Consider the following 24,769-nt stretch of genomic DNA (forward strand, 5'->3'; position numbering starts at 1 on the left):
TCTCTCTTCTCTTCTGCAGACTAAACAATCCCAGTTCCCTCAGCCTCTCCTCATAAATCATGTGTCCCAGTCCCCTCATCATGTTTGTTGCCCTCCGCTGCACGTTTTCCAATTTTTCCACATCCTTCTTGTAGTGTGGGGCCCAAAACTGGACACAGTACTCCAGATGAGGCCTCACCAATGTCAAATAGAGGGGAACGATCACGTCCCTTGGTCTGCTGGCAATGCCCCTACTTATGCATCCCAAAATGCCATTGGCCTTCTTGGCAACAAGGGCACACTGTTGACTCATATCCAGCTTCTTGTCCACTGTAACGCCCAGGTCCTTTTCTGCAGAACTGCTGCCCAGCCCCTTAGCTTAAAACAAAGGCGTTCCCGCCGTAGGGAAAGGCTCTGAAAGATTGGGAGTGACGTCACCTCTGGATCTCACTCCCCACACAAGAGAACACCTGGAAACACCTGAGGAACAAACACTGAACTGGGGGAAGTGCTGGTCCCAGGCTAAAGGGATTTCTAGCCTGAGTATAGAAACTTGGTGGACTGCTTGTATTGGGGTGAGATATCTCTGATTCAAATCCTATCTAGTACGTTAGGGTTTGTTTGCATGTTTTGTTTAATTTCCTAGGTGACCCGCTTTGATCTGTTTGCTATCATTTACACTCACTTCAAATCGCTCTCTCTGGAGTTTGATAAACTTGTTTTCTGTTTTATCCTGACCTGTGTGTTTTGGAGTGGGGAAATCCTAGCTCAGCTAACCAAGGCTGGCGCATACCTTCCCTGCATCGAGGGGGGAGCGGATGAATTCATGAGCTTGCTGGGCAGTGCAAGACGGGAGAATTCAGGGTTTGTTCTCTAGTGGGGGTGCAAGGCTGAGGAGCTGGGAACTGGCTTGTGCTTATATAGTGGATCTATGAGTGGCTTAGGTAAAGCACTCAGGTAGCTGCTGCGGTGTGGGGGATAGCAGGGCCCGGAGCGGCTGGCTGAGTTACCAGAAAAGCAGTGTGAGTGTTAGGGGGCACAGACTGCACCCCGGGGGTGACAACCCCTCACACCCCTAACAAAGAGCCATCACGAAAGAGCCTTTATTAGTGACAAACAGCTGGTGAATTACTAATTACAAGTAACCGTCCACCAGGATTCACCAGCCAGCAAGAGATATCAATTAAGGATGGTTGAACTGCGATAATTAAATCGCAATTAAGAGGTGATGACTTATTAATTACAATGAACAAACTGCAATAATTAAAGAGCTATGAACAGGCCAGCCAACAACTCACAGCCAATGAACTGTGATAATTAATTAGTAATTAAAGGAGGCCAACGAACACCTTGCCATTAATGAACTTTGTTCATCAAACATCGCCGAAGAGAAACCAGTTAACGAGTGGCAATTAACGAATGCCTAACGAATTGGTGCCACTGGCTATTTTCCTCCTTTGGTAACTGGGGAGGGAGTAAGGTGGAATTGAGGGGCGGGGGGCTCATTTCAGACCCCCCCCTCCAAGCTTCGTTGTGCGCGGCTGCCGGCCAGACTCCTCACCGGCAGCGCCCCAGATGCAGCCACAGCGCGCCCTGCAGGTGCAGGCCCAGGTAGCGGGTGAACTCTTCGGGCATGGCGTGAAAGCCCAGCTTGGGGGGCTGGTTGTTGTAATAGTGATGGGGCAGGGGCCGCCCCTCGGGGTCGCTGGGGAAGGGCCAGAAGCCGTAGAGGGTGAGGTGCCGGCACATCTCCAGGGCGGCATTCACCAGCATGAAGCCCGAAGAGAGGCGGTTGGCGCGCAGCCCCCGGCGACGCCAGTGCCCATCCAGCCGCGCCAGGTACTCGGGGTTCATGAAGAGGGCCCGGGCCGGGGAGCCGAAGTCCTCCAGGGTGTAAAGGGCCTGGAAGGAGACCGCGCTGATGCCGGCGAAGCTGAAGGCCGGGATGAGGAGCAGCGGGGCCCCGTAGGTGCCCACCGCCTCCGCGAAGGGACGTCGCCGCCAGTTCAGACCCCTGAACCTGCGGGCAGGAGAGACGCCCCCGTCAGCCGCTGTCCTGGCACGGCCCGTCCCCCAGCGCCAGACCCGTTCCCTCCCACGGCCGTCCCGTGGCTCGGTCTCCTCTGCCCCGATCCCCCGGTGACCCCATGGCCGACCGGAGAGCTGTGGGACTGGGTCTCCTCTGCCCCGATCCCCCGGTGACCCCATGGCCAACCGGAGAGCTGGGGGGCTGGGCCACCTCTGCCCCAATCCCCCGGTGACCCCATGGCCGACCGGAGAGCTGGGGGGCTGGGCCTCCTCTGCCCCCATCCCCCGGTGACCCTATGGCCGACCGGAGAGCTGGGAGGCTGGGCCTCCTCTGACCCCAATCCCCCGGTGACCGTATGGCCGACCGGAGAGCTGGGAGGCTGGGCCTCCTCTGCCCCGATCCCCCGGTGACCCTGTGGCCGACCGGAGAGCTGGGGGGCTGGGCCTCCTCTGCCCCGATCCCCCAGTGACCCTATGGCCGACCAGAGAGCTGGGGGGCTGGGCCGCCTCTGCCCCAATCCCCCGGTGACCCCATGGCCGACCGGAGAGCTGGGGGACTGGGCCTCCTCTGCCCCCATCCCCCGGTGACCCTATGGCCGACCAGAGAGCTGGGAGGCTGGGCCTCCTCTGACCCCAATCCCCCGGTGACCCTATGGCCGACCGGAGAGCTGGGAGGCTGGGCCTCCTCTGCCCCGATCCCCCGGTGACCCTATGGCCGACCGGAGAGCTGGGGGGCTGGGCCTCCTCTGCTCCGATCCCCCAGTGACCCAATGGCCGACCGGAGAGCTGGGGGGCTGGGCCTCCTCTGCCCCGATCCCCCGGTGACACTATGGCTGACCGGACAGCTGGGGGGCTGGCATCCAATCCCATCCTCCCTCCCCCATGGGTCTCAATCCACACTCCTCCCTTCCCCACCCCACAGGTCCCGTTTCCGCCCCCCCAATCAGGGTTCCCCTCCCGCACGCCCGTACCGTAAATCCAGGATGCTGGGGTTCACGGTGATGACGCTCGATTTGGTGCCCACGTCCTTGGCAAAGTCCATGGGGGGCAGGTTGAACCTGAGGGGGGGTCAGCGTGAGCCTAGGGGCATCTGGGGGACCAGGGGTCTCCCTACTGCCTGGGGGTCCCCATGGCTCCACAGTTCCTTCCTCACCATGCGCGGCTCAGAGATACCCCCCTGCGCTCCCCGCAGCCCCCGATCTCTGCACCCCCCACCCTCTGATCCCCCTCCCTCCGTACCCCCCACCCTGCAGAGCCCACTCCAGCCGGTATAACTGCTTCCCCTCCCCCACTCTGCCCCCCCCTGCCCCCCGCCCAGCCACCGTTACCTGATGACGAACTGGGCGCGGTCGATCTCGGGGCCACAGCTGCTGTTACGAAGGATCCCCCCACTCCCCACCAGGGCGCAGCACTCGTAGGGGGCGTCCTGAAACGGGGAGCCCTGCGGGGTAGGGGACCGGGGTCAGCACCCACCGGCCATGAGCAGGACCCCCCACACACACACAGGGACCCTCTTCCGGCGCTGAGATGCATCCAGCTCTGGGATGGGGCGTGGCAGCTGGTTACTCAGGGATCCCTCACCCAGCACTGAGATGCAGCCACCTCTGGGGTGGGGCGTGGCAGCTGGTTACACAGGGACCCCTCACCCAGCACTGAGATGCAGCCACCTTTGGGGTGGGGCGTGGCAGCTGGTTACACAGGGACCCCTCACCCAGCACTGAGATGCAGCCACCTCTGGGGTGGGGCGTGACAGCTGGTTACACAGGGACCCCTCACCCAGCACTGAAATGCAGCCACCTTTGGGGTGGGGCATGGCAGCTGGTTACACAGGGACCCCTCACCCAGCACTGAGATGCAGCCACCTCTGGTGTGAGGCGTGGTGGGCTGTTTATAAAGTACCCCTCGCCCGGGGCTGAGATGCAGCCACTTCTAGGGTGGAGCACCCGGCGCTGAGGCCCCGCCACCCCCCCAGCCCAGCGCCCCCTACCTGCGGCAGCATCTCCAGCAGCTCCTCCTTCACCAGATACTTCTTGGCCCGCTGTCCGTCGTAGACGATCCGGGAGCCCAGCGGGGTGTTGTCCCGGGTCAGCACCAGGCTGGCCGTGGCATTACAGCGGCGCCCCAGCTGCTCCCTGCGAGGGGGAGAGGGGTGACATGGGGGGGGCACGGTGGAATGGGGAAGGGGGGCAGGGTCATGGGAAGGGGGGGCGTGGGGGTGGGAATTGTCTACACTAGTTTGCACCCTTTCCGTAGGACTCTGCGCCTTGGCCTCACTACCCAGGGGGGTGGGGAAGAGACGGAGTCAGGGACGGGACGGTCGGGGTGGGGGGTACCTGTACTGGCCCAGGGCGCTGGCGTTATGTGCCCAGGGGCAGCTCTGCACCAGCGTCAGCTGCCTCCAGATCCAGGCCTCGTCCAGCCTGGGGGGAGAGACAGAGAGTCACTGACCGGCCAGTAACGGTTTTAAGTCCCCCGTGGGTGCCTCAGTTTCCCCTGTGTTTCGCATGGCTGCCCAGTGGGGGCAGGCTTGGAGAGAGGGCTACGGACCCGGTCCAGCCCTTAACGAGGAAAGCCAGCCCCAGGATGTGGGCGCGCTCAGTGGGGCTATCCTGTGGGTCCCCTCCCCCAGCACCCTGCCCCAGAGACCGGCCTGCCCCCAGCCACACTCGCCTCACGGGGAGGACCCCCTGGCTCAATTTCTGCCCCAGCTCCTGGCACTGCTCCGCGGCCATCTCCCTGGCCTCAGGGCTGGAAAGGAAGATGAGGGGTTAACTACGGAAAGGAGACACCCCTGGGGGTGCTTCCTCTTCTCCCCCCCCCAAGACCCCATCCTGCCCCTCCCACAGCCTCCCACCCATCCATCCCCCCCAAGCCCGTGTCAGCATGTCTCCACTCCCTGCCCCATTGAGTCCCCCGCCCGCTATGGCCCGCTCCCTCGCATGCCAGCACCCCCGCCCCACCTCGCGCCCCCCCCACACCTGGGCTTCGAGGCCAGCCAGCCGATCCCTGGTTCGCACGCTGATCCCATACCAGCAAAGGAGGCTTTTTCCGCCCGCGGGGGGGCACGGCTGGGGGGGCACAGAGAGATTAAAAGCAGCCGAGAGAGAGAACCCAGGAGTCCTGGCCTCCAGCCCACCCTGCTCTAACAGACACCCGCAGACCCCACGCCACTCCCAGAATCGGGGAGAGAACCCAGGCGTCCGGGCTCCCAGCCCCTCCTCCTCTAACCCACCAGCCCCCACTCCCCTCCCAGAGCTGGGCAGAGAACCCAGGCGTCCTGGCTTCCAGCCCCCCTGCTCTAACCACTAGCCCCCGTCCCCGAGCCGGGGAGAGAACCCCGGCGTCCTGGCTCCCAGCCCCCCCTGCTCTAACCACTAGCCCCCCTCCCCGAGCCGGGCAGAGAACCCCGGCGTCCTAGCTCCCAGCCCCCCCTGCTCTAACCACTAGCCCCCCTCCCCGAGCCGGGCAGAGAACCCCGGCGTCCTGGCTCCCAGGCCCATCACTCACCTCTGAACCCTCCACAGCACGGAGAGGCTGAAGCTGAGGGTGGTGCCCACGGCCAGGACCAGGGCCCAGCTCTGCTTCCGCAGCATCCTCGGGGGGCCCCTCCTGGCGCTCGCTGTGGGGAGAGCAGGGCCGGTGAGCCACGTTCCCACACGGGCACGGCCCCCTGGGGAGCCCCTCCTCCGCCCCGGCCTCCTGGAGATCATCGCTGGGAGCCCGGACACCTGGGTTCCCTCCCCGGCTCTGGGAGGGGCCTAGTAGTTAGAGCCAGGGAGAGAACCCAGGTGTCCGGGCTCCCAGCCCCCCCTGCTCTGACCCACCAGCCCCCACTCCCCTCCCAGAGCTGGGCAGAGAACCCAGGCGTCCTGGCTCCCAGCCCCCCTGCTCTGACCCACCAGGCCCCACTCCCCTCCCAGAGCCGGGCAGAGAACCCAGGAGTCCTGACTCCCAGCCCCCCCTGCTCTAACCCACCAGCCCCCACTCCCCTCCCAGAGCCGGGGAGAGAACCCAGGCGTCCTGGCTCCCAGCCCCCCTGCTCTAACCCACCAGCCCCCACTCCCCTCCCAGAGCTGGGGAGAGAACCCAGGCGTCCTGGCTCCCAGCCCCCCCTGCTCTGACCCACCAGCCTCCACTCCCCCCACAGAGCCGGGCAGAGAACCCAGGCGTCCTGGCTCCCAGCCCCCCCTGCTCTGACCCACCAGGCCCCACTCCCCTCCCAGAGCCAGGGAGAGAACCCAGGCGTCCTGGCTCCCAGCCCCCCCTGCTCTGACCCACCAGCCCCCACTCCCCTCCCAGAGCCGGGCAGAGAACCCAGGCGTCCTGACCCTCCCCCTGCAGCCGGCACATGGCCAGGGCGGCTCCTTCCTGTGGGGCCTCCCTCCGGCTCCCCCTGCAGGCCGGGTGGGAACCTCCCGGCGCGTCTCCCGGGCTGGGTGGGACCTGGTCGGGGCGTGACGAGCCCCCCCCCGGCCAGGGCTCCCGCCCACTCCCCACATACCGGGGGCTAACGGGTCGTTTGTGTAATTAATTGTCCATTGGCTCATGAAAGTCCTTGATCGAAAGTTGACAGACGCCAGTCACCTTCTTTCCCGGCCCCTCCATGCCCCCCACCCCGGTCTCACAGGGGGTGCTCGACCCCCGCTCTGCCCCCCCCCGGTCCAGAGCCCCGTCCTTCCAGCCGAGCCCCCTAGATCATCTCCCCCCGTCCTTTGTCGTCCGTCCCAGGTTAAGAGGTCACTGGGCCTCCTCTGCCATCCTCCGTCCTTTGCGTCGTCCCCCCGCCCGGGGCCGGGGCCCCGCTCCTCGGCCCGTCTCCTCCCACTGGCCCCAACCGGCCGGCTGCCAAGCTGGGGTGGCCCCGTGGCCACCGGCTCACCGGCCGCCAGGGTCCCCCACCTCCAGGCCGTTGTCCGGTCGCAGCTGGTCCCCTGCAACAGCAAACTGGTTACGCATGCAGGGAAACTGAGGCCCGCCCCGGTCCCCAGGCAAAACACGAAGAAAATCCCCCGTTTCCTCCCAACCGGCTGCAGCCCCGAGAGTCCAAGAACCGACATGCCCCGGAAAGTTGGGTCCTGCCCCTCGCCTCGCCGGCCTCGGGGCCGTTCGGGAGCCGGGGGGGTCCAGACTTCTGCCGGGCGGGGGGGGGGGGCCGCGATTTGGTGGGTCCTTGGCTGCAGCAGCCGGACATCTCGCGTCATCCTTGGACCCTAGGACCTGGGCTTCCGGCGTTCCCGCCCCACGTCCTCTCTCGCTCCTGGGGTCGCGACGTACGAGCTCCGGTCCCGCCAACTCCCGCACGGTCTCCCCCCCGGGCGGGGCTGGTCCCAGGGGGCAGGGAGAGGGTAGCTGGGGGCTGGGTGCGGGTGGGGGAATAGCTCAGGGGGCAGGGAGGGGGGAGCTGGGGGCTGGGTGCGGGTGGGGGGGTAGCTCAGGGGGCAGGGAGGGGGTGGCTGGGGGTTGGGGGGGTAGCTCAGGGGGCAGGAAGGGGGTAACTGGGGGCTGGGTGTGGGTGGGGGGGTAGCTGGGGGCATCTTCCCTCCTGCTGCAAACTTCACCCCAATGTGGAATGACACTCGGGGGAGGGGGGTAGAGGTGGTCCCCCGCCCTCCCTCCCGGACCCCGCACCCCGATCCCTTGCCCCAGCCCGGAGCCCCCTCCCACACCCAAACCCCCTCCCGGACCCCGCACCCCGATCCCTTGCCCCAGCCCGGAGCCCCCTCCCACACCCGGACCCCCTGCCCCAGCCCAGTGAAAGTGAGTGAGGGTGGGGGACAGTGAGTGATGGCGGGCGGGGGGCTGGGGTGAAGGGGGGCGGGCGGCTGGGGTGAGGGGGGCAGGGCCTCCGCGAAGGGGCAGGGCAGGCTTTGTGTGGTGAGAAAGTTGGCAGCTCTCGGTGGGGATGCCAGGAGGGACCCCCGCGGGGGCCGGGTAGGATGGGGGGTCGCTCTCACAAGGACACTTGGATCCTGCCAGATATGGGGGGGGAGGGGCTCAGTTGAGGGGGGCATTCGCCCCACAGTCAGTGCTGGCCCCGATGCCCCAGTGCTGCGTGAGGGGGGGCAGGAAGGGGCGCTTTGTCTCTCACCGTCAGGGCTGGCCCCAGGGCGGCGCTGGGGGGCAGGGAGTGGGGCAGGGGGCTGGGCAGGGGGCGCTCTCCTCTGGCAGGCGGGGCTGGCCCCAGGGCGGCGCTAGGGGGCGCTGGGGGGCAGGGAGCGAGGGGGGGGGCCTCAGCGCTGGTGGGGGGGTGTTGGATTAAAATAAGGATTAATAGGTTTTATGCCGTCCCTGGATAAAAGAGGGGCGAGTGTGGCCCAGGACAGAGCCCGGATTTGCCTCTAAGCCTGTTCTCGCAGCCTGCTGAGTCTGGCCGAAGTGGGCCAGGCCCGTTCGTTCACACGGTCTCTGTTAATTGCCGGCGACCGTCCGGAGACTCAGTTCCAAAAGCCACAAGATCACGTTCGGGCAACTCCGTTTGACAAGTGCCACGGATGGGCTTCCTGGAGCCCGCCAGCCCCGGTGGTTTCAGGGCGGGGACGTTACAGGATAAATCGGGAATCCGCTGTGCCCATGCCAGGAAGGTGGGACGTGGCACAGGGCGTCTCTGCGGCTGGATGTTGCTGGGTAATACAAGGCCGAGGGGCCAGCCTTAGAACAAGGAAAACAATTACCCCGGAGCACTCGGCCGAAAGATGCGCTGGGCGAGCTGGCCCGATAACCCTGAGGGCACACCGGAGTCCACCCTCAAGCGCCCCAAGGCCGAAGACCCGAAGAGCAAGATAACAACAAGCCGTCTCTGCAGTGCCATCTGCGTGAGTGACCATCACAGCAAACGTGAGACCAGCGATTGCCCCTCACGTCAAACGTGAGACCAGCGATTGACCCTCACTTCAAACGTGAGACCAGCGATTGTCACGTCAAACGTGAGACCAGCGATTGACCCTCACATCAAACGTGAGACCAGCGATTGTCACGTCAAACGTGAGACCAGCGATTGACCGTCACGTCAAACGTGAGACCAGCGATTGACCGTCACGTCAAACGTGAGACCAGCGATTGACCCTCTCTTCAAACGTGAGACCAGCGATTGACCCTCACGTCAAACGTGAGACCAGCGATTGACCCTCTCTTCAAATATGAGACCAGCGATTGACCGTCACGTGGTCAATGATGGTGTGGATTGCACTCTTAGCAAATTTGCGGATGATACTAAACTAGGAGGAGTGGTAGATACGCTGGAGGGGAGGGATAGGATACAGAGGGGCCTAGACAAATTGGAGGATTGGGCCAAAAGAAATCTGATGAGGTTCAATAAGGATAAGTGCAGGGTCCTGCACTTAGGACGGAAGAACCCAATGCACAGCTACAGACTAGGGACCGAATGGCTCGGCAGCAGTTCTGCGGAAAAGGACCTAGGGGTGACAGTGGACGAGAAGCTGGATATGAGTCAGCAGTGTGCCCTTGTTCCCAAGAAGGCCAATGGCATTTTGGGATGTATAAGTAGGGGCATTGCCAGCAGATCGAGGGACGTGATCGTTCCCCTCTATTCGACACTGGTGAGGCCTCATCTGGAGTACTGCGTCCAGTTTTGGGCCCCACACTACAAGAAGGATGTGGATAAATTGGAGAGAGTCCAGCGAAGGGCAACAAAAATGATGAGGGGACTGGAACACATGACTTATGAGGAGAGGCTGAGGGAGCTGGGATTGTTTAGTCTACGGAAGAGAAGAATGAGGGGGGATTTGATAGCTGCTTTCAACTACCTGAGAGGTGGTTCCAGAGAGGATGGTTCTAGACTATTCTCAGTGGTAGAAGAGGACAGGACAAGGAGTAATGGTCTCAAGTTGCAATGAGGGAGGTTTAGGTTGGATATTAGGAAAAACTTTTTCACTAGGAGGGTGGTGAAGCACTGGAATGCGTTACCTAGGGAGGTGGTGGAATCTCCTTCCTTAGAAGTTTTTAAGGTCAGGCTTGACAAAGCCCTGGCTGGGATGATTTGATTGGGGATTGGTCCTGCTTTGAGCAGGGGGTCGGACTAGATACCTCCTGAGGTCCCTTCCAACCCTGATCTTCTATGATTCTATGATTCTAACTGCACACAGTATTCCAGACGAGGTCTCACCAGTGCCTTGTATAACGGTACTAAAACCTCCTTATCCCTACTGGAAATACCTCGCCTGATGCATCCCAAGACCGCATTAGCTTTGTTCACGGCCATATCACATTGGCGGCTCATAGTCATCCTGTGATCAACCAATACTCCAAGGTCCTTCTCCTCCTCCGTTACTTCTAATTGATGTGTCCCTAGCTTATAACTAAAATTCTTGTTATTAATCCCTAAATGCATGACCTTACACTTCTCACTATTCAATTTCATCCTATTACTATTACTCCAGTTTACAAGGTCATCCAGATCTTCCTGTAGGATATCCCAGTCCTTCTCTGAATTGGTAATACCTCCCAGCTTTGTATCATCCACAAACTTTATTAGCACACTCCCACTTTTTGTGCCGAGGTCAGTAATAAAAAGATTAAATAAGATTGGTCCCAAAACTGATCCTTGAGGAACTCCACTGGTAACCTCCCTCCAGCCTGACAGTTCACCTTTCAGTAGGACCCGTTGTAGTCTCCCCTTTAACCAATTCCCTATCCACCTTTCAATTTTCATATTGATCCCCATCTTTTCCAATTTAACTAATAATTTCCCATGTGGCACCATATCAAACGCCTTACTGAAATCTAGGTAAATTAGATCCACTGCGTTTCCTTTGTCTAAAAAATCTGTTACTTTCTCAAAGAAGGAGATCAGGTTGGTTTGGCACGATCTACCTTTTGTAAAACCATGTTGTATTTTATCCCCTTTACCATTGACCTCAATGTCCTTAACTACTTTCTCCTTCAAAATTTTTTCCAAGACCTTGCATACTACAGATGTCAAACTAACAGGCCTGTAGCTACCCGGATCACTTTTCTTTCCTTTCTTAAAAATAGGAACTATGTTCGCAATTCTCCAATCATACGGTACAACCCCCGAGTTACAGATTCATTAAAAATTCTTGCTAATGGGCTTGCAATTTCATGTGCCAATTCCTTTAATATTCTTGGAGGAAGATTATCTGGGCCCCCCGATTTAGTCCCATTCAACTGTTCGAGTTTCGCTTCTACCTCAGATATGGTAAAATCTACCTCCATCTCCTCCTTCCCATTTGTCATGCTACCATTATCCCTAAGATCCTCTTTAGCCTTATTAAAGACTGAGGCAAAGTATTTGTTTCGATATTGGGCCATGTCTAGATTATCCTTGATCTCCACTCCATCCTCTGTGCTTAGCGGTCCCACTTCTTCTTTCTTGGTTTTCTTCTTATTGACATGGCTACAGAACCTTTTACTATTGGTTTTAATTCTCTTTGTAAGGTCCTTCTCACTTTATCCCTAAATGTTCTCACCTCAATAAGGTAGCTTTTCTTGCTGATCCCTCCCATCTTCCACTCCTTGTAGGCTTTCTGCTTTTTCTTAATCACCTCTCTGAGATGCTAGCTCATCCAGCGTGGTCTACAACTCCTGCCTATGGATTTTCCCCCCTTTCTTGGGATGCAGGCTTCCGACAGCTTCTGCAGCTGTGACTTGAAGTAATCCCAGGCCTCCTCTGCCTTTACATCCATAAGTTCTTCAGTCCAATCCACTTCCCTAACTAATGTCCTTAATTTTTGAAAGTCAGCCCTTTTGAAATCAAACACCCTAGTTGCAGATTTATTTTTGTTTATCCTTCTGTTCAGTTTGAACTGAATTAGCTCATGATCACTTCAGCCAAGATTATCCCCTACAACCATTTCTTCTGTGAGGTCCTCAGTACTCACCAAAACCAAATCTAAAATGGTATCCCCTCTAGTCGGTTCAGCAACTACTTGATGAAGGAATCCATCAGCTGTCGCATCTAGGAACATCTGAGCCCGATTATTATTCCTAGCACTCGTCCTCCAGTCTAGATCTGGGAAGTTAAAGTCTCCCATGATCACGCAGCTTCCATTAGTATTTACTTCATTAAAAACATTAAAGAGGGCTCGATCCATATCCAGATTAGATCCCGGCGGTCTATAGCACACCCCAAGCACTATCCCATGGGGGGCTCGAGTAGTTTTCTTCCCCAATGTGATTTTTGCCCAGACGGACTCTGTCTTATCCATTCCATCGCTTCTTATTTCTTTACATTCTACCTCCTCATTGATAGACAATGCTACTCCACCACCTTTACCTTTATTCCTAAACAGCACATACCCTTCAATACCCGTAGTCCAGTCATGACGACTATTCCACCCTGTTTCTGTTCGCCCTAGAATATCTGGTTTCACTTCCTGCACCAGTCGCTCTAGTTCCTCCATTTTGTTACCTAGGCTCCTCGCACTGGTGTAAACACATATTAATTTTTGCTGTTTGGCCTCGCTCACATTCTGTACCCGATTCGGCACGGTCATTCTACAGCCAGTACGACCTATTAGACTGGTGTCCACGCTGCCCTTCCTCCTTATATCCTACCCACGGCTGTATCCTTTCTTACTTCGTTTTCTTCCCTCTCAATGCTAAAATCCGGCGTGGAGATTACCTGGACATCCCCCAACCATCTCCCCCAGATTCCTAGTTCAAAGCTCTCTTAATCAGTTGTGCCAGCCTCCATCCTAGAAGTCTATTTCCTTCCCTACTCAGATGAAGTCCATCTCGAGAGAACTGTCCTCTGTCCAGGAATGCCTCCCAGTGGCCATACATCCCAAAGCCCTCCTTACAGCACCACTGCCTGAGCCATCTGTTGATAGTCATAATCTTGTCACACCTTTGTTGCCCTTCTCTAGGAACAGGCAGAATCCCACTAAAGATTACCTGAGCCTCAATTTCCTTAAGCGTCTTCCCCAGCCTAGCACAGTCTCCCCTTAATCCTTTCCAGCGAGAATCTAGCCGTATCATTTGTTCCCACATGAAGGATAATTAGGGGATTCTTTCCTGCTCCCTTTAGGATCCTTTTCAATCTCAGGTCTACATCCCGTATCTTAGCACCTGGAAGACAGCACACCCTTCTATTCTCTGGATCAGCTCTGGTTACAGACCTGTCTATTCTTCTCAGTAAAGAGTCCCCGATCACGTAGCCCTGCCTTTTCCTGGTGACGGTGCGATCCTCCAGTCTATCTCCTGTTCCCTCTGGCTGCAAGTTCTTTCCATTCCTATTCTCCCTTGTAATCCTCTTCAACCCACCCTGTATCCTCCTGGGGCTCATATTTGGTGTAGTCTCCATTGACTCTTCCCCTTTTCCTATAGGACTAGCCGCTCTTCTCTTCTTCCTTGCCCTTCCACCTTCAGTGACCACCTGCTGAGCCCCTTCTTCATTTTCCAACTCTCAAAACCTATTCCTGAGCTCTATTTCTCCTTCACGAGCCCGTCTTTTCCTCTGCCTGGTTCTTTTAGTCACTTGCTTCCACTGACCACTTTCCTCACCTCAGAATTCCCCAGCCCTGCTTCCATCTGCAAGTCTGAGCTTTTCCCTTCAGATACCTCATGTCTTTGCTCCACAATCTGCTCGAACCCCTTCCTAAACTCACCCAGACTTTCCACCTGCATCTCCAAACCGTGGATCTTTTCTTCCATCAGCTCGAGCAGACGGCATTTCATGCAGACAAAAGGCTTACCAGGTCCCCCCTCCAGGATCGTGGACATACGGCAGCTTCCACATCCAGTCATCTCCATCGTGTCTTCCACGACATGGGTCACTCCCACTGCTGCCCCTGTGTCTGTCATCACCTTCCCGCCGAAATCCTGCTAATCTGGGAAACACAAACCCCACCCAAACCCCACCCCCCACAGCAAACCCATCCGGCTCGGGTTTATTTTCTGGGTCCCACAGGGGCGCTCTCCCCTGGCAGGCAGGGCTGGCGCTATGGGGCGCTGTGCAGCAGGGAGCGGGGCAGGGGACCGGGGAGAGGAGATGGGGACCCCGTCCCGGTTCTCACGCTGCCTCGCTGCGCTGAGACGGCGGAGGAGGGCGGGGAGCAGGGCAAGGAGGAGACTAAAGCAAACTGCAGCTCCCGACCAGCTCTGCATCCGGCCAAGTCCCACCCTCTGCTTCCCTGCAGCCGCACGGGGCCGCGCTCCAGAGGCAGATTCACGGTTTTGCTCCTGCTCTGGAATCCCGCCCTAGCTCAGTGGATGTCCACCGAGGAGGCCAGGAGCCCCAGTGAAGCAGCGAGGCTGCTTGGACACCGAATTTCCCTGCCCACTATAAACGCAGAGCGGGGAAATGCTGAGAGACAGGACGCTATCCCCACCCACCTCTGGAAGGAAGTGCGGGACCCACCGAGGCCGAGAAGAAGCCCAGCTACAAGGGTTACAAGAGGACCTTCCCTCTTATCCCATGGCTGCTGACTTTGCTTGAGAGCCCTCGGTGAGGGATCCTGTCAAAGGCTTTCTGAAAATCTAACTCCACGATATCCACGGGATCCCCCTTGTCCACATGCTTGTTGACCCCCTCAAAAAATTCTAGTAGATTGGTGAGGCAGGATTTCCCTTTACAAAAACCATGCTGACTCTTCCCCAGAAATCGTGTTCATCTCGGCTTCTGAATATTCTGTTCTTTGCTCGAGTTTCAACCAGTTTGCCCGGTGTGACAAAGTGGGACTGTTCTTAATGTTTCCTCATTGACCATCACCTTCCGCTCCCACTGGGGGTCCGAGGGGCCTGGCCCCAGGAAACTCCACCCAGACATATAGGCTGGGACCAGGAGTGGGAGCCTGTCCACCTCCCCACCCATCTGGCTGACGGAGTTTATGGCCTTGGGACCCAGCAAGGGAGCTAGACACCGGGGCTTTTCTGCAGGGTCCCCCTGGTTCAAATCTCCAGCCTGCTCAAAGGCAGTGAGGTGGGCATCCACATCCCCCCCTCCTTAACCGGGGGCAGCAATTTAGTCTCGAGGTTCCCTGAGGAACTGGCCCCCCGGGGTCTATCCCCACTCACCCCAGGGAGGTCCCCTATGCCTCTCCGCTCCCCCACCGCCAGTTCATGCTGCTGCTGCTTCTGCAGCTCTTTCTCGGGCTCTCGCTGTCTCTCACCATCCTCTTGCTCTCTCGGACTCAGCTCCAATCCCGTCCGTCTCCGATCCCCCGATGGGGAACCCGATCGTGAAGACCCTCGTCTGGTCGGGGACAGGAGTCTTAGGGATGCCTGGCTCCCACTCCAGCTGCTCCCAGATCCTGCTATAGCCCCATTTGGGGTCAGGAATCTGTTCCTTAGAGCGGTCCTCCTCCTCCAGCTGCACGATGAACTGTGCTTTGGTGAACTTCCCAATGCTCAACCCTCGCTTTCTGCACAGGGTTACAATGTCCTTCTTAAGGAGACGGTGACAGGCCGTCACTCCGCTCTTCCCAAGTTGTTGTGGACTCACAGGCCTGTGTGCTCTCAGCTCCCCACGGTTTCCAGGGAGAACCCCTAGTGTGCCAGCCCTTCTCGAGGTCACCCCCTCTTTGCCAGGGTCAAGCTGCAGACTCCTCCGCCCCGGCACCGCTCGCTGCAATCCCCCGGGGAACCCTGTTACTGCAAAAGTCCTTCTCTCTCCCAGGGTCAAGCCGCAGGCTCCTCTGCCCCTGAGCCTGCTCACTGCAGTCCCCAGGGGGACCCCATTACTGCACAGTCCTTCTCGCCGGTCACACACTCCCAGGGGTTAACCGCCCCCCGAAACCGCTCCTCTCTGAGCCTTCTGCATGCCTGGTCCTCGTCAATCCCCCTTCGTTTTACTGCCCCCCCCGTCACTTACTGCAGGAAGCGCTATCCACGGGGTGCAGTAGATCCCACCGCTGCCACCAGTTGTCACGGTGTCCCCGGGCGATGCTCTGGAACTGCTCCCTACGAAGCCAGTGAGGACTCTGGGGAAGTCTCCTTTCTGTGAGCAGCCTGTCTGCAGGACACACAGCTCCCCCGGCTCCACCTTCCTGGGTCTGACCTCGGAGCATTCAGCCTCCTCTGCCCCTCCGTGCACTTCCCCCAGCGAGTCCGCCCAGACGAGCTCCTGGGGAAGCCAGAGGGTACTGCCCCCCAACTCTGCAGTCAGACGTGACTCTCAGCCAGCCAGTAACACAGAAGGTTTATTAGACGACAGGAACATGGTCTGACACAGAGCTTGTAGGTGCAGAGAACATAACACCTCAGCTGGGTCCATTTTGGGGGGCAGTGAGCCAGACAACCACGTCTGCCCTTCACTCCATGTCCCCAGCCAGCCCCAAACTGAAACTCCCTCCAGCCCCCCCGTCCTCTGAGCTTTGTCCCTTTCCCGGGCCAGGAGGTCACCGGATTCCTTTGTTCTCCAACCCTTTAGCTCTCACCTTGCAGGGGGGAAGGGCCCAGGCCATCAGTGGCCAGGAAACAGGGTGTCGGCCATTTATGTACCCTGGCCCTTTGCTCTGCAACAATTACACCCCCTTATCCCACCCCCTAGAGACTTAAGAACTGCCTAGGGGAAACTGAGGCACCCCTACAGTATTCAGAGGAAACATTAAGAATAGTCCCGCTTCGTCACACCCGCGGCCACATCTGCTTGCAGTATTGAAGGTGTGGGCGTACCATGGATTTATAGAGAGGCAATCGGATATTTTCGGTCCTATCGGACACTGCAGTGTCCGAATTCACACTCACGTCTAGGCCACGGGAGAGTCTGTCCACAGCGCAGACCGGTGGGTTAGAGCGGAGAGGCCGGTGCCCCGTCTAGCCAAAGGCTCGGCCTGACCGGGGTCTTATCGAATGCTCCGGCTGAGCAAAAGAACATCCGTTCGGCGAGCGGCCTGAGATCCCCCCCCGCCCAAAGTTAGAGGAGCTTAGAGGGGCGGAAAGTCCGGGCCGCAGGGGAAGGGGTGCAATGGGGCGGGGTCACAACGGGAAGGGGCAGGGCCGTGGCTAGAACAGGGGCGGGGCGGCAGGCCAGGGGCGAAATGGGGGTGGGACCGCAGGGGGAAGTGGGGGGATCGGGCCACGGTGCTGGCCCTCCCCCCCACACACACACACACACTTGCTCCTGCCCAGGGGGGAAAGGTGAGAAAATGAACGATCGAAACTGGAAAGTGCCGGGCAAAAAGAACGAGAAAGCCTCAAAAATGGATTTTTTGGGGGGCCAAAAGTTCCGGAGAACAGGGCAACTGACCCCTGCAAATCTCTGAGTAAACTGTGCAAACCCCCCCCCCCCAAAAAAAAACCCTCGTGCCAAAAAGAGCAGGAAAAGTGAAAACAAGGGGGGTGCTAAAAACAGAGAAATCTGTGACCAACTCCTCCCCAAAAGTTCTGGCCGAGAAGTGCAGCGTTGCTGGTCCGGCCCCATGCAGCTGGTGTTTCGGGGGCTAGTTGCCAAGCCAGAGCAGTGGGGTCAGATACCCCCCCCCCCGCACCCCCCAAGTTGCCCTGGGCGAAGCGTCTGCAGCGGCTGGAGCGCGCCCGGGGAGGCGGTGCCGGGAGACGCCGGGGAAGGAAACCCCCTTAACTCAGCCCGCTCCCTGCTGGGGCCGGCGAGGAGTCGGGGAGCCGGGGCGGGAGAGAGGTTGGAGGCGTCTGGCTGCTTGCCCTGATGGCTAGGCAGTGCCCTGCCCAGATACCGGCTCCGCACAAGCAGGTGTCTGTTTGCTTTGACTCCGGACAAACAACAGGGAGGAAGTCGGCCCGCCTGGGACACACACACGCGGCCTGTGGCTTCCCGCAGCCTGGCACCAACGCCCTGGTGCCAGAGGTGAGCTTGGCTACGAAAGCCCAGCGCTCAGAGGAGGGGGGGTCTAGGAGCGTAGATTGGGGGGCAGGGAGCCAGGACTCCTGGGTTCTCTCCCCAGCTCTGGGAGGGGAGTGGCGGCTAGTGGTTAGAGCAGAGGGGGCTGGGAGCCAGGACTCCTGGGTTCTCTCCCTGGCTCTGGGAGGGGAGTGGTGGCTAGTGGTTGGGGCAGGGAGCCAGGACTCCTGGGTTCTCTCCCTGGCTCTGGGAGGGGAATGGGGTCTAGTGGGTTACAGTGGCAGCTGGGAGCCTGGACTCCTGGGTTCTCTCCCTGGCTCTGGGAGAGGAGTGGTGGCTAGTGGTTGGGGCAGGGAGCCAGGACTCCTGGGTTCTCTCCCTGGCTCTGGCAGGGGAGTGGGGGCTAGTGGTTAGAGCAGAGGGGAGCCCCCGGTCGAGGCTGGTCTCTCCAGGGTTTTACTTTGTGACCCGGGGGAAAACACAAAATCCCCCCCGGTCCAAGTGGCAGAAGACACGAAAAATATCGCAGAGGGCGGGTGGCCAAGGCCGAGAGCCTCAGTGAACCCCACAACACTTGCCATTTGGGGGCGCCTTGCCCCCCTGGCTCCCTCCCTCAGGCCTCTGAGCATGGGGACACCTCCCGGGTCGCAAAGCGCTCTTGACAAGAGCCAGGGAATGGCCACGTTCCCGTTGGAAATAGGCTGAATTTCCCCAGCCCTTGGACCGACCTCCGCAGGGAAGGGAATCCTATCCCAGGAGAGCCCCCCGGCCTCCACCCCCCCAGCCTCACCCGGCCCTGCCGCGAAACGCTGGGTTTCCACCCGGCCGGCGAGGTGAACTCCCGTCACCGTGGCCAAATCGCCCCCTCATCTCCGGTCTGAATGCGTCCAGCGCCGACGGCCAGGGCTCCTGGAACTGGGGGCCCCGAAATCGGACGCAGGACCCCAGCCCCGGTTGCCCAGATCCACAGGGAAAAAACCCCTCCCTGCTCCTTCTCGCCATTGCCCCCGGTTCATACGGTCGAGAGGTGGATTCTCCATCCCCCCGGGTTCTCGGATCCAGACGGGCTGCGGGTCCGGGAGAGAGGCCAGTTACCGGGCTCCAGCCAGGGCAATTGCTTGCTACTGAATCGCTGGGGAACCCAGGAGATCGGCTGGGCGGAGCCGATGGAGGCTTCTGGCCTTGAACCCTTGAATTATTATGCCTCGGAGGGGGGGCAGCGTGGGATGTGTCTAGGGGGAAGGACGCTGCCCGGAGATTGCAGATTAACCAGGGAAATAACTCAGGAGTCCTGGCTCCCAGCCCTCCCTGCTCTAACCACGAGCCCTCCTCCCCAAGCTGAGGAGAGAACCCAGGAGTCCTGGCTCCCAGCCCCCCCTGCTCTAACCACTAGCCCCCTTCCCAGAGCTGGGGAGAGAACCCAGGCATCCTGGCTCCCAGCACCCCCCACTGCTCTAACCACTAGGCCCCACTCCCCGAGCTGGGGAGAGAACCCAGGAGTCCTGGCTCCCAGCCCCTCCTGCTCTAACCCACCAGCCCCCACTCCCTCCGCAGAGCTGGGCAGAGAACCCAGGACTCCTGGGTTCTCTCCCTGGCTCTGGGAGGGGAGTGGGGCCTAGTAGTTAGAGCAGGGGGTGCTGGGAGCCAGGACGCCTGGGGTCTCTCCCCAGCTCGGGGGAGGGGAGTGGGGCCTAGTGGTCAGAGCAGGGGGGCTGGGAGCCAGGACTCATGTTTGGGGGGTGTGTCTAATGAGTTACGCTCTGAAGCCCTGTCGGCAAAGGCCGGCCCTGAGCCAGGCTTCTCCAGACAGGCCGGGGGAGTCCCTGTGGAAATCCAAGCAGTGAGCTGGGAGGTTTGGGGGTGCTAGTCTCCAGGGGCTGCTGTGTTCCCGCGCCCCGTCCCCCAGAAATCTGTGATCGGCAGCCAGGCGCCCAGAGCCCCCAGAACCGGCTCCGAGGGACGTACCCCTGAACGCCGCCCTGGCCGATCGAAGACACTGCACCGGAGAAATCGATCCCGTCCCGGAACGGGCCACCCCAGCCCCCCGAGATAACCCCCCCGCCAACCCCACACCCCTCGCTGTCACCTCCCACCCCACACTGAAACCCATCCGGGCTGTCATCAAACACTCACAGCCCAGCTCTTCCCGAACCCCCCTTGCCGGCCCTAAACCCGCCCCCCCCCCCCCACAAGCTCATCATGAGAAGCGAGCTCCCCGCAGACCCACCAGCTCACAGCGGTAAACGTAAACCTTCCCCCCGGGTAGCCTGGCGAAAGAGAGGGGAAACTGAGGCATGCCTGGACCCATGACAGAAAGTTCTCACTTCCTCACCCGGGCGCTTCACGGGGATCCTGCTGCCCGGCCGGATGCAGGTTTCCTCCCTTACACCCCGGCCTCGATCTTGGGGTTCGCCACGGTGACGCAAATTCGGGCGCCCCGGGGGGATGCTGGGGGCTGGGGCCTCATGCCTGGAGCCAAGCTGTGCGGGGCGCGCGGGCTCGGTGCGGGGGGCCTGGCACACAAACCCCGCTCTGCCCTCAGGGCAGGGGGCAGCGGGTGTCACGGAGTGCCCGGGCGATGCTCTGGATCTGCTCCCCGTGAAGCCAGTCAAGACTCTGGGGAAGTCTCCTCTCCGGGAGCAGCCTGTCTGCAGGGCAAACAGCTCCCCCGGCTCCACCTTCCTGGGTCTGACCTCGGAGCATTCAGCCTCCTCTGCCCCCCCTGCGCTTCCCACAGCCAGTCCGCCCAGGCGGGGTCCTGGGGAAGCCAGAGGGTCCTGACCCCCAACTCCGCAGTCAGACGTGACTCTCAGCCAGCCAGTAACACAGAGGTTTATTAGAGGACAGGAACATGGTCTAACACAGAGCTTGCAGGTGCAGAGAACAGGACCCCTCAGCCGGGTCCATTTTGGGGGGCAGTGAGCCAGACAACCACGTCTGCCCTTCACTCCATGTCCCCAGCCAGCCCCCAACTGAAACTCCCCCGAGCCCCTCCTCCCCTGGGCTTTGTCCCTGTCCCCGGCCAGGAGGTCACCTGATTCCTTTGTTCTCCAACCCTTTAGCTCTCACCTTGCAGGGGGGAAGGGCCCAGGCCATCAGTGGCCAGGAAACAGGGTGTCGGCCATTCTCTGTGTCCAGACTCCTGCCCACACCTGCCCTCCAGGGCTCTGCAATGATCATACCCCCTTACCCCACCCCCTAGATACTTAAGAACTGCACAGGGGAAACTGAGGCACCCCCACAATATTCGGAGGAAACATTATGAACAGTCCCACTTCGTCACATCTCTCCCCCCTTCGAGATTGAACTGAGCGGGGTCACTTTACCCTGTGACCTGGGGAAGTTCGAAGCCACCAACGTTCCCATGGATGCCCCAGCATCTCTCCCATTCCTTGGTGGGAGTTACACCAGGCCCTTCCAGTTTCACGCCCTCCCTTAGGTCGGGGGTGGTCGATAGCACTCACAGGCCACATGTGGAAAGGTTTCTGCGGCCCGTGCCCTTTGGCCACCCCAAAACCCCAGGGGGTCAAACTGGGATTGGGTCTTCTCCCCAACAAGCTGGCCAAACACAGCCACTTGCTTATAGGACTGTTTAACTTTCTTAACAGCTTTCACTTCATCTGAGACCTTCTCAAAGCTATCCACACTGGGTCTTTCAACAGGAAAGTCAGTGGATCCATTCACAACAGAAAATTTCTGGCCTTTAGCAACTGAAACGTTCTTGATTAAATCACTTTCACACCCTTCAGTGGCAGTAAACTGCTTGCAAAGACTCCATGAGGATTCCTTTCCCGAGGGCTTTTCTATGCAACAATTCACTCCTCACCGAAATTCTGCTCTTACCCTCTTTACCTAGGGCTTGCTCTAGAGGAACACTTTCCTGAGCAACAACAGACCCTTTCTGGGTCTCCCTTACATCCAGAATTACCTCTGGCCCATCCGGCGGATTCCTACACCATCCCCTTTCAGGCAGACTGACAGACTTCCTAGATAAAAGGTCAGAAGCATTCTCCTTCCCTTTGCCACACACAAGTTCAGGAATCTTTTCCTTCTTGCTACAGGTTTCCACACCCTCAGTAGGTAACACAATCACACACCTTCATGCTCTCCTTGTGCCCTGGCTAGGATCTCACCCTGATTAGTCAGAGTTGCTCCACCCTTTCCCAACAACACACTAGCAACAGGCAAAATACAAGCACCAGAATTGTCTGGGCTCTGGGATTTTACATAGACACGAACTGGATGCGACCTAGTTACAGGGCCATTCTCCTGAGCAGACCCAAACTTAGGACCCTTCCCTTCCTGGGCTTTAGCTGAATCCAGAACCAGCTCTGAGACAACTGCACGACCCTCAACCATCACAGGCTGAAAGGCCCCTTCTGTCTGCTCCACAAAGCCGGACACACTTTCTCCTTTCCCAGACACCCAGCTTGGGATCTCATTCCCCTTGTCCCAGCACGCAAGGCTGGTCACAGACAACTGCTTGGAGATCAGGGTCGCTCCCTCCATAGGCAAGTCAATACCCCTGACAGACACAGGCACGTTTCCTTCCCTGTCCCAATTCTCCACCCAGCTAACAGGTAAGGTCCAGGGACACTCGTCTTCCACTCTCCTCGCCTTCCCACCCTGCTGACTAGACACAGCCATCGGCTCACAAGGCTGCCTAGGCTCATCCAGACTTTCCTTACCAACACCTTGCCACTCCCCACAGATCCCCTGCCCTGCCTGTGTCTCCCCCCACTCAGCTGGGGTCTTATCTTCCCCCTTGCTCAGCACTGCCCTTGCTGTCCCAGTGAGGGTAGGCAGCGAGCTCGCTGCTTTCCTCGCAGCATCAGAGCCAGCGTGAGCCCCTTCTCCAGTGTGCAAGGGCGCAGGGAGCATCTCTCTGTCCCACCCAGCCCCAGGGGTCTGGTTACAGGCAGGCAGGTAGCCTGAGCCTAGCCGCTCCTCCCTGCTGCCAGCCAGGTCATCTGCATTTTCACTGACCATTTCCCTCTCCGCCGATTGGTTCCCTGGATTCAAATTCAAACCCTCGGCAGTTACCGGAGCAGGGCCTGGATCCTGTCCCAAAGAGACACAGTCACCCCACAACAGGGTCTCGCAGCTGGTGTCCTGGAGCACCCCAACGACCAGCCAGCCTGACCCCTCCTGGGTCTGCACAGGGATCTGGGCCATAGGCAGGGCGAGGGGCTTCGTCCCTGGGACCCTCACCCAGCTCACCCAGCCCCTCAGCATCTGAGGCTGCACCACCCAGGGCCTGACACCAGTTCTCTCTGTCCCAGGATCTCGCCACCCCAGGAATGTCTCCCCATTGACCATCACCTTCCGCTCCCCCTGGGGGTCCGAGGGGCCCGACCCCAGGAAACTCCACACAGACATATAGGTTGGGACCAGGAGTGGGAGCCCGTCCACCTCCCAACCCATCTGGCTGACGGAGTCTACGGCCTTGGGACCCAGCGAGGGAGCTAGACACCGGGGCTTTTCCGCAGGGTCCCCCTGGTTCAGATCTCCAGCCTGCTCAAAGGCAGTGAGGTGGGCATCCACATCCCCCCACTCCTTAACCAGGGGCAGCAATTTAGTCTCGAGGTTCCCTGCGGAACTGGCCCCCCGGGGTCTATCCCCACTCACCCCGGGGAGGTCCCCTAGGCCTCTCCGCTCCCCCACCGCCAGTTCATGCTGCTGCTGCTTCTGCAGCTCTTTCTCGGGCTCTCGCTGTCTCTCACAGTCCTCTTGCTCTCTCGGACTCAGCTCCAATCCCGTCCGTCTCCGATCCCCCGATGGGGAACCCGATCGTGAAGACCCCCGTCTGGTCGGGGACAGGAGTCTTGGGGATGCCTGGCTCCCACTCCAGCTGCTCCCAGATCCTGCTATAGCCCCATTTGGGGTCAGGAATCTGCTCCTTCGAGCGGTCATCCTCCTCCAGCCGCACGATTAACTCTGCTTTGGTGAACTTTCCAATGCTCAACCCTCTCTTTCTGCACAGGGTTACAATGTCCTTCTTAAGGAGACGGTGACAGGCCGTCACTCCGCTCTTCCCAAGTTGTTGTGGACTCACAGGCCTGTGTGCTCTCAGCTCCCCACGGTTTCCAGGGAGAACCCCTAGTGTGCCAGTCCTTCTTGAGGTCACCCCCTCTTTGCCAGGGTCGAGCTGCAGACTCCTCCGCCCCTGGGACCGCTCGCTGCAATCCCCCGGGGAACCCTGTTACTGCAAAAGTCCTTCTCTCTCCCAGGGTCAAGCCGCAGGCTCCTCCACCCCTGAGCCTGCTCACTGCAGTCTCCAGGGGGACCCCATTACTGCACAGTCCTTCTCGCCGGTCACACACTCCCAGGGGTTAACCGCCCCCCGAAACCGCTCCTCTCTGAGCCTTCTGCATGCCTGGTCCTCGTCAATCCCCCTTCGTTTTACTGCTCCCCCGTCACTTACTGCAGGAAGCGCCATCCACGGGGTGCAGTACATCCCACCGCTGCCACCAGTTGTCACGGCGTCCCCGGGCGATGCTCTGGAACTGCTCCCTACGAAGCCAGGCAGGACTCTGGGGAAGTCTCCTTTCTGTGAGCAGCCTGTCTGCAGGACACACAGCATACTCAGCTTCCACCTTCCTGGGTCTGACCTCAGAGCATTCAGCCTCCTCTGCCCCTCCGTGCGCTTCCCACAGCGAGTCCGCCCAGACGAGCTCCTGGGGAAGCCAGAGGGTACTGCCCCACAACTCCGCAGTCAGACGTGACTCTCAGCCAGCCAGTAACACAGAAGGTTTATTAGACGACAGGAACATGGTCTGACACAGAGCTTGTAGGTGCAGAGAACATAACACCTCAGCTGGGTCCATTTTGGGGGGCAGTGAGCCAGACAACCCCGTCTGCCCTTCACTCCCTGTCCCCAGCCAGCCCCAAACTGAAACTCCCTCCAGCCCCCCCTCCTCTGGGCTTTGTCCCTTTCCCGGGCCAGGAGGTCACCGGATCCCTTTGTTCTCCAACCCTTTAGCTCTCACCTTGCAGGGGGGAAGGGCCCAGGCCATCAGTTGCCAG

The 24,769-nt window shown here is 59.6% G+C and overlaps 2 protein-coding genes and 1 pseudogene across 7 annotated transcripts in view; 1 reads left to right on the forward strand and 2 right to left on the reverse strand.

Moving 5' to 3' along the window:
* Positions 1–24,769, reverse strand: part of LOC102934537 — a 1,094,240-nt pseudogene that overhangs the window by 701,534 nt on the left and 367,937 nt on the right.
* LOC102933291 (zinc finger protein OZF) overlaps positions 1–24,769 on the forward strand; it is a 1,218,290-nt gene that overhangs the window by 547,525 nt on the left and 645,996 nt on the right. The gene's annotated exons all lie outside the window — the stretch shown is intronic.
* Positions 1,068–24,218, reverse strand: LOC102945919 (alpha-2,8-sialyltransferase 8F). Of its 4 annotated transcripts, none has more exons than XM_043537522.1 (9): positions 24,168–24,218; positions 5,515–5,626; positions 4,986–5,075; positions 4,678–4,755; positions 4,341–4,427; positions 3,995–4,139; positions 3,336–3,448; positions 2,979–3,065; positions 1,068–1,999 (listed from the first exon to the last, which is right to left on the reverse strand). In XM_043537522.1, the coding sequence occupies exons 2-9, from the start codon at positions 5,598–5,600 to the stop codon at positions 1,537–1,539; spliced, it is 1,149 nt and encodes a 382-aa protein (XP_043393457.1). In that variant the 5' UTR covers positions 5,601–5,626; positions 24,168–24,218; the 3' UTR covers positions 1,068–1,536. The 4 variants fall into 4 exon arrangements, with proteins under 4 accessions (XP_043393457.1, XP_043393456.1, XP_043393458.1 ...); XM_043537521.1 differs by lacking the exon at positions 24,168–24,218 and adding an exon at positions 18,762–18,798; XM_043537523.1 differs by lacking the exon at positions 24,168–24,218 and adding an exon at positions 15,797–15,802.

This window comes from Chelonia mydas, chromosome 28 (genome assembly GCF_015237465.2).
Source record: "Chelonia mydas isolate rCheMyd1 chromosome 28, rCheMyd1.pri.v2, whole genome shotgun sequence".
In the NCBI taxonomy this organism is placed as follows: domain Eukaryota; kingdom Metazoa; phylum Chordata; order Testudines; family Cheloniidae; genus Chelonia; species Chelonia mydas.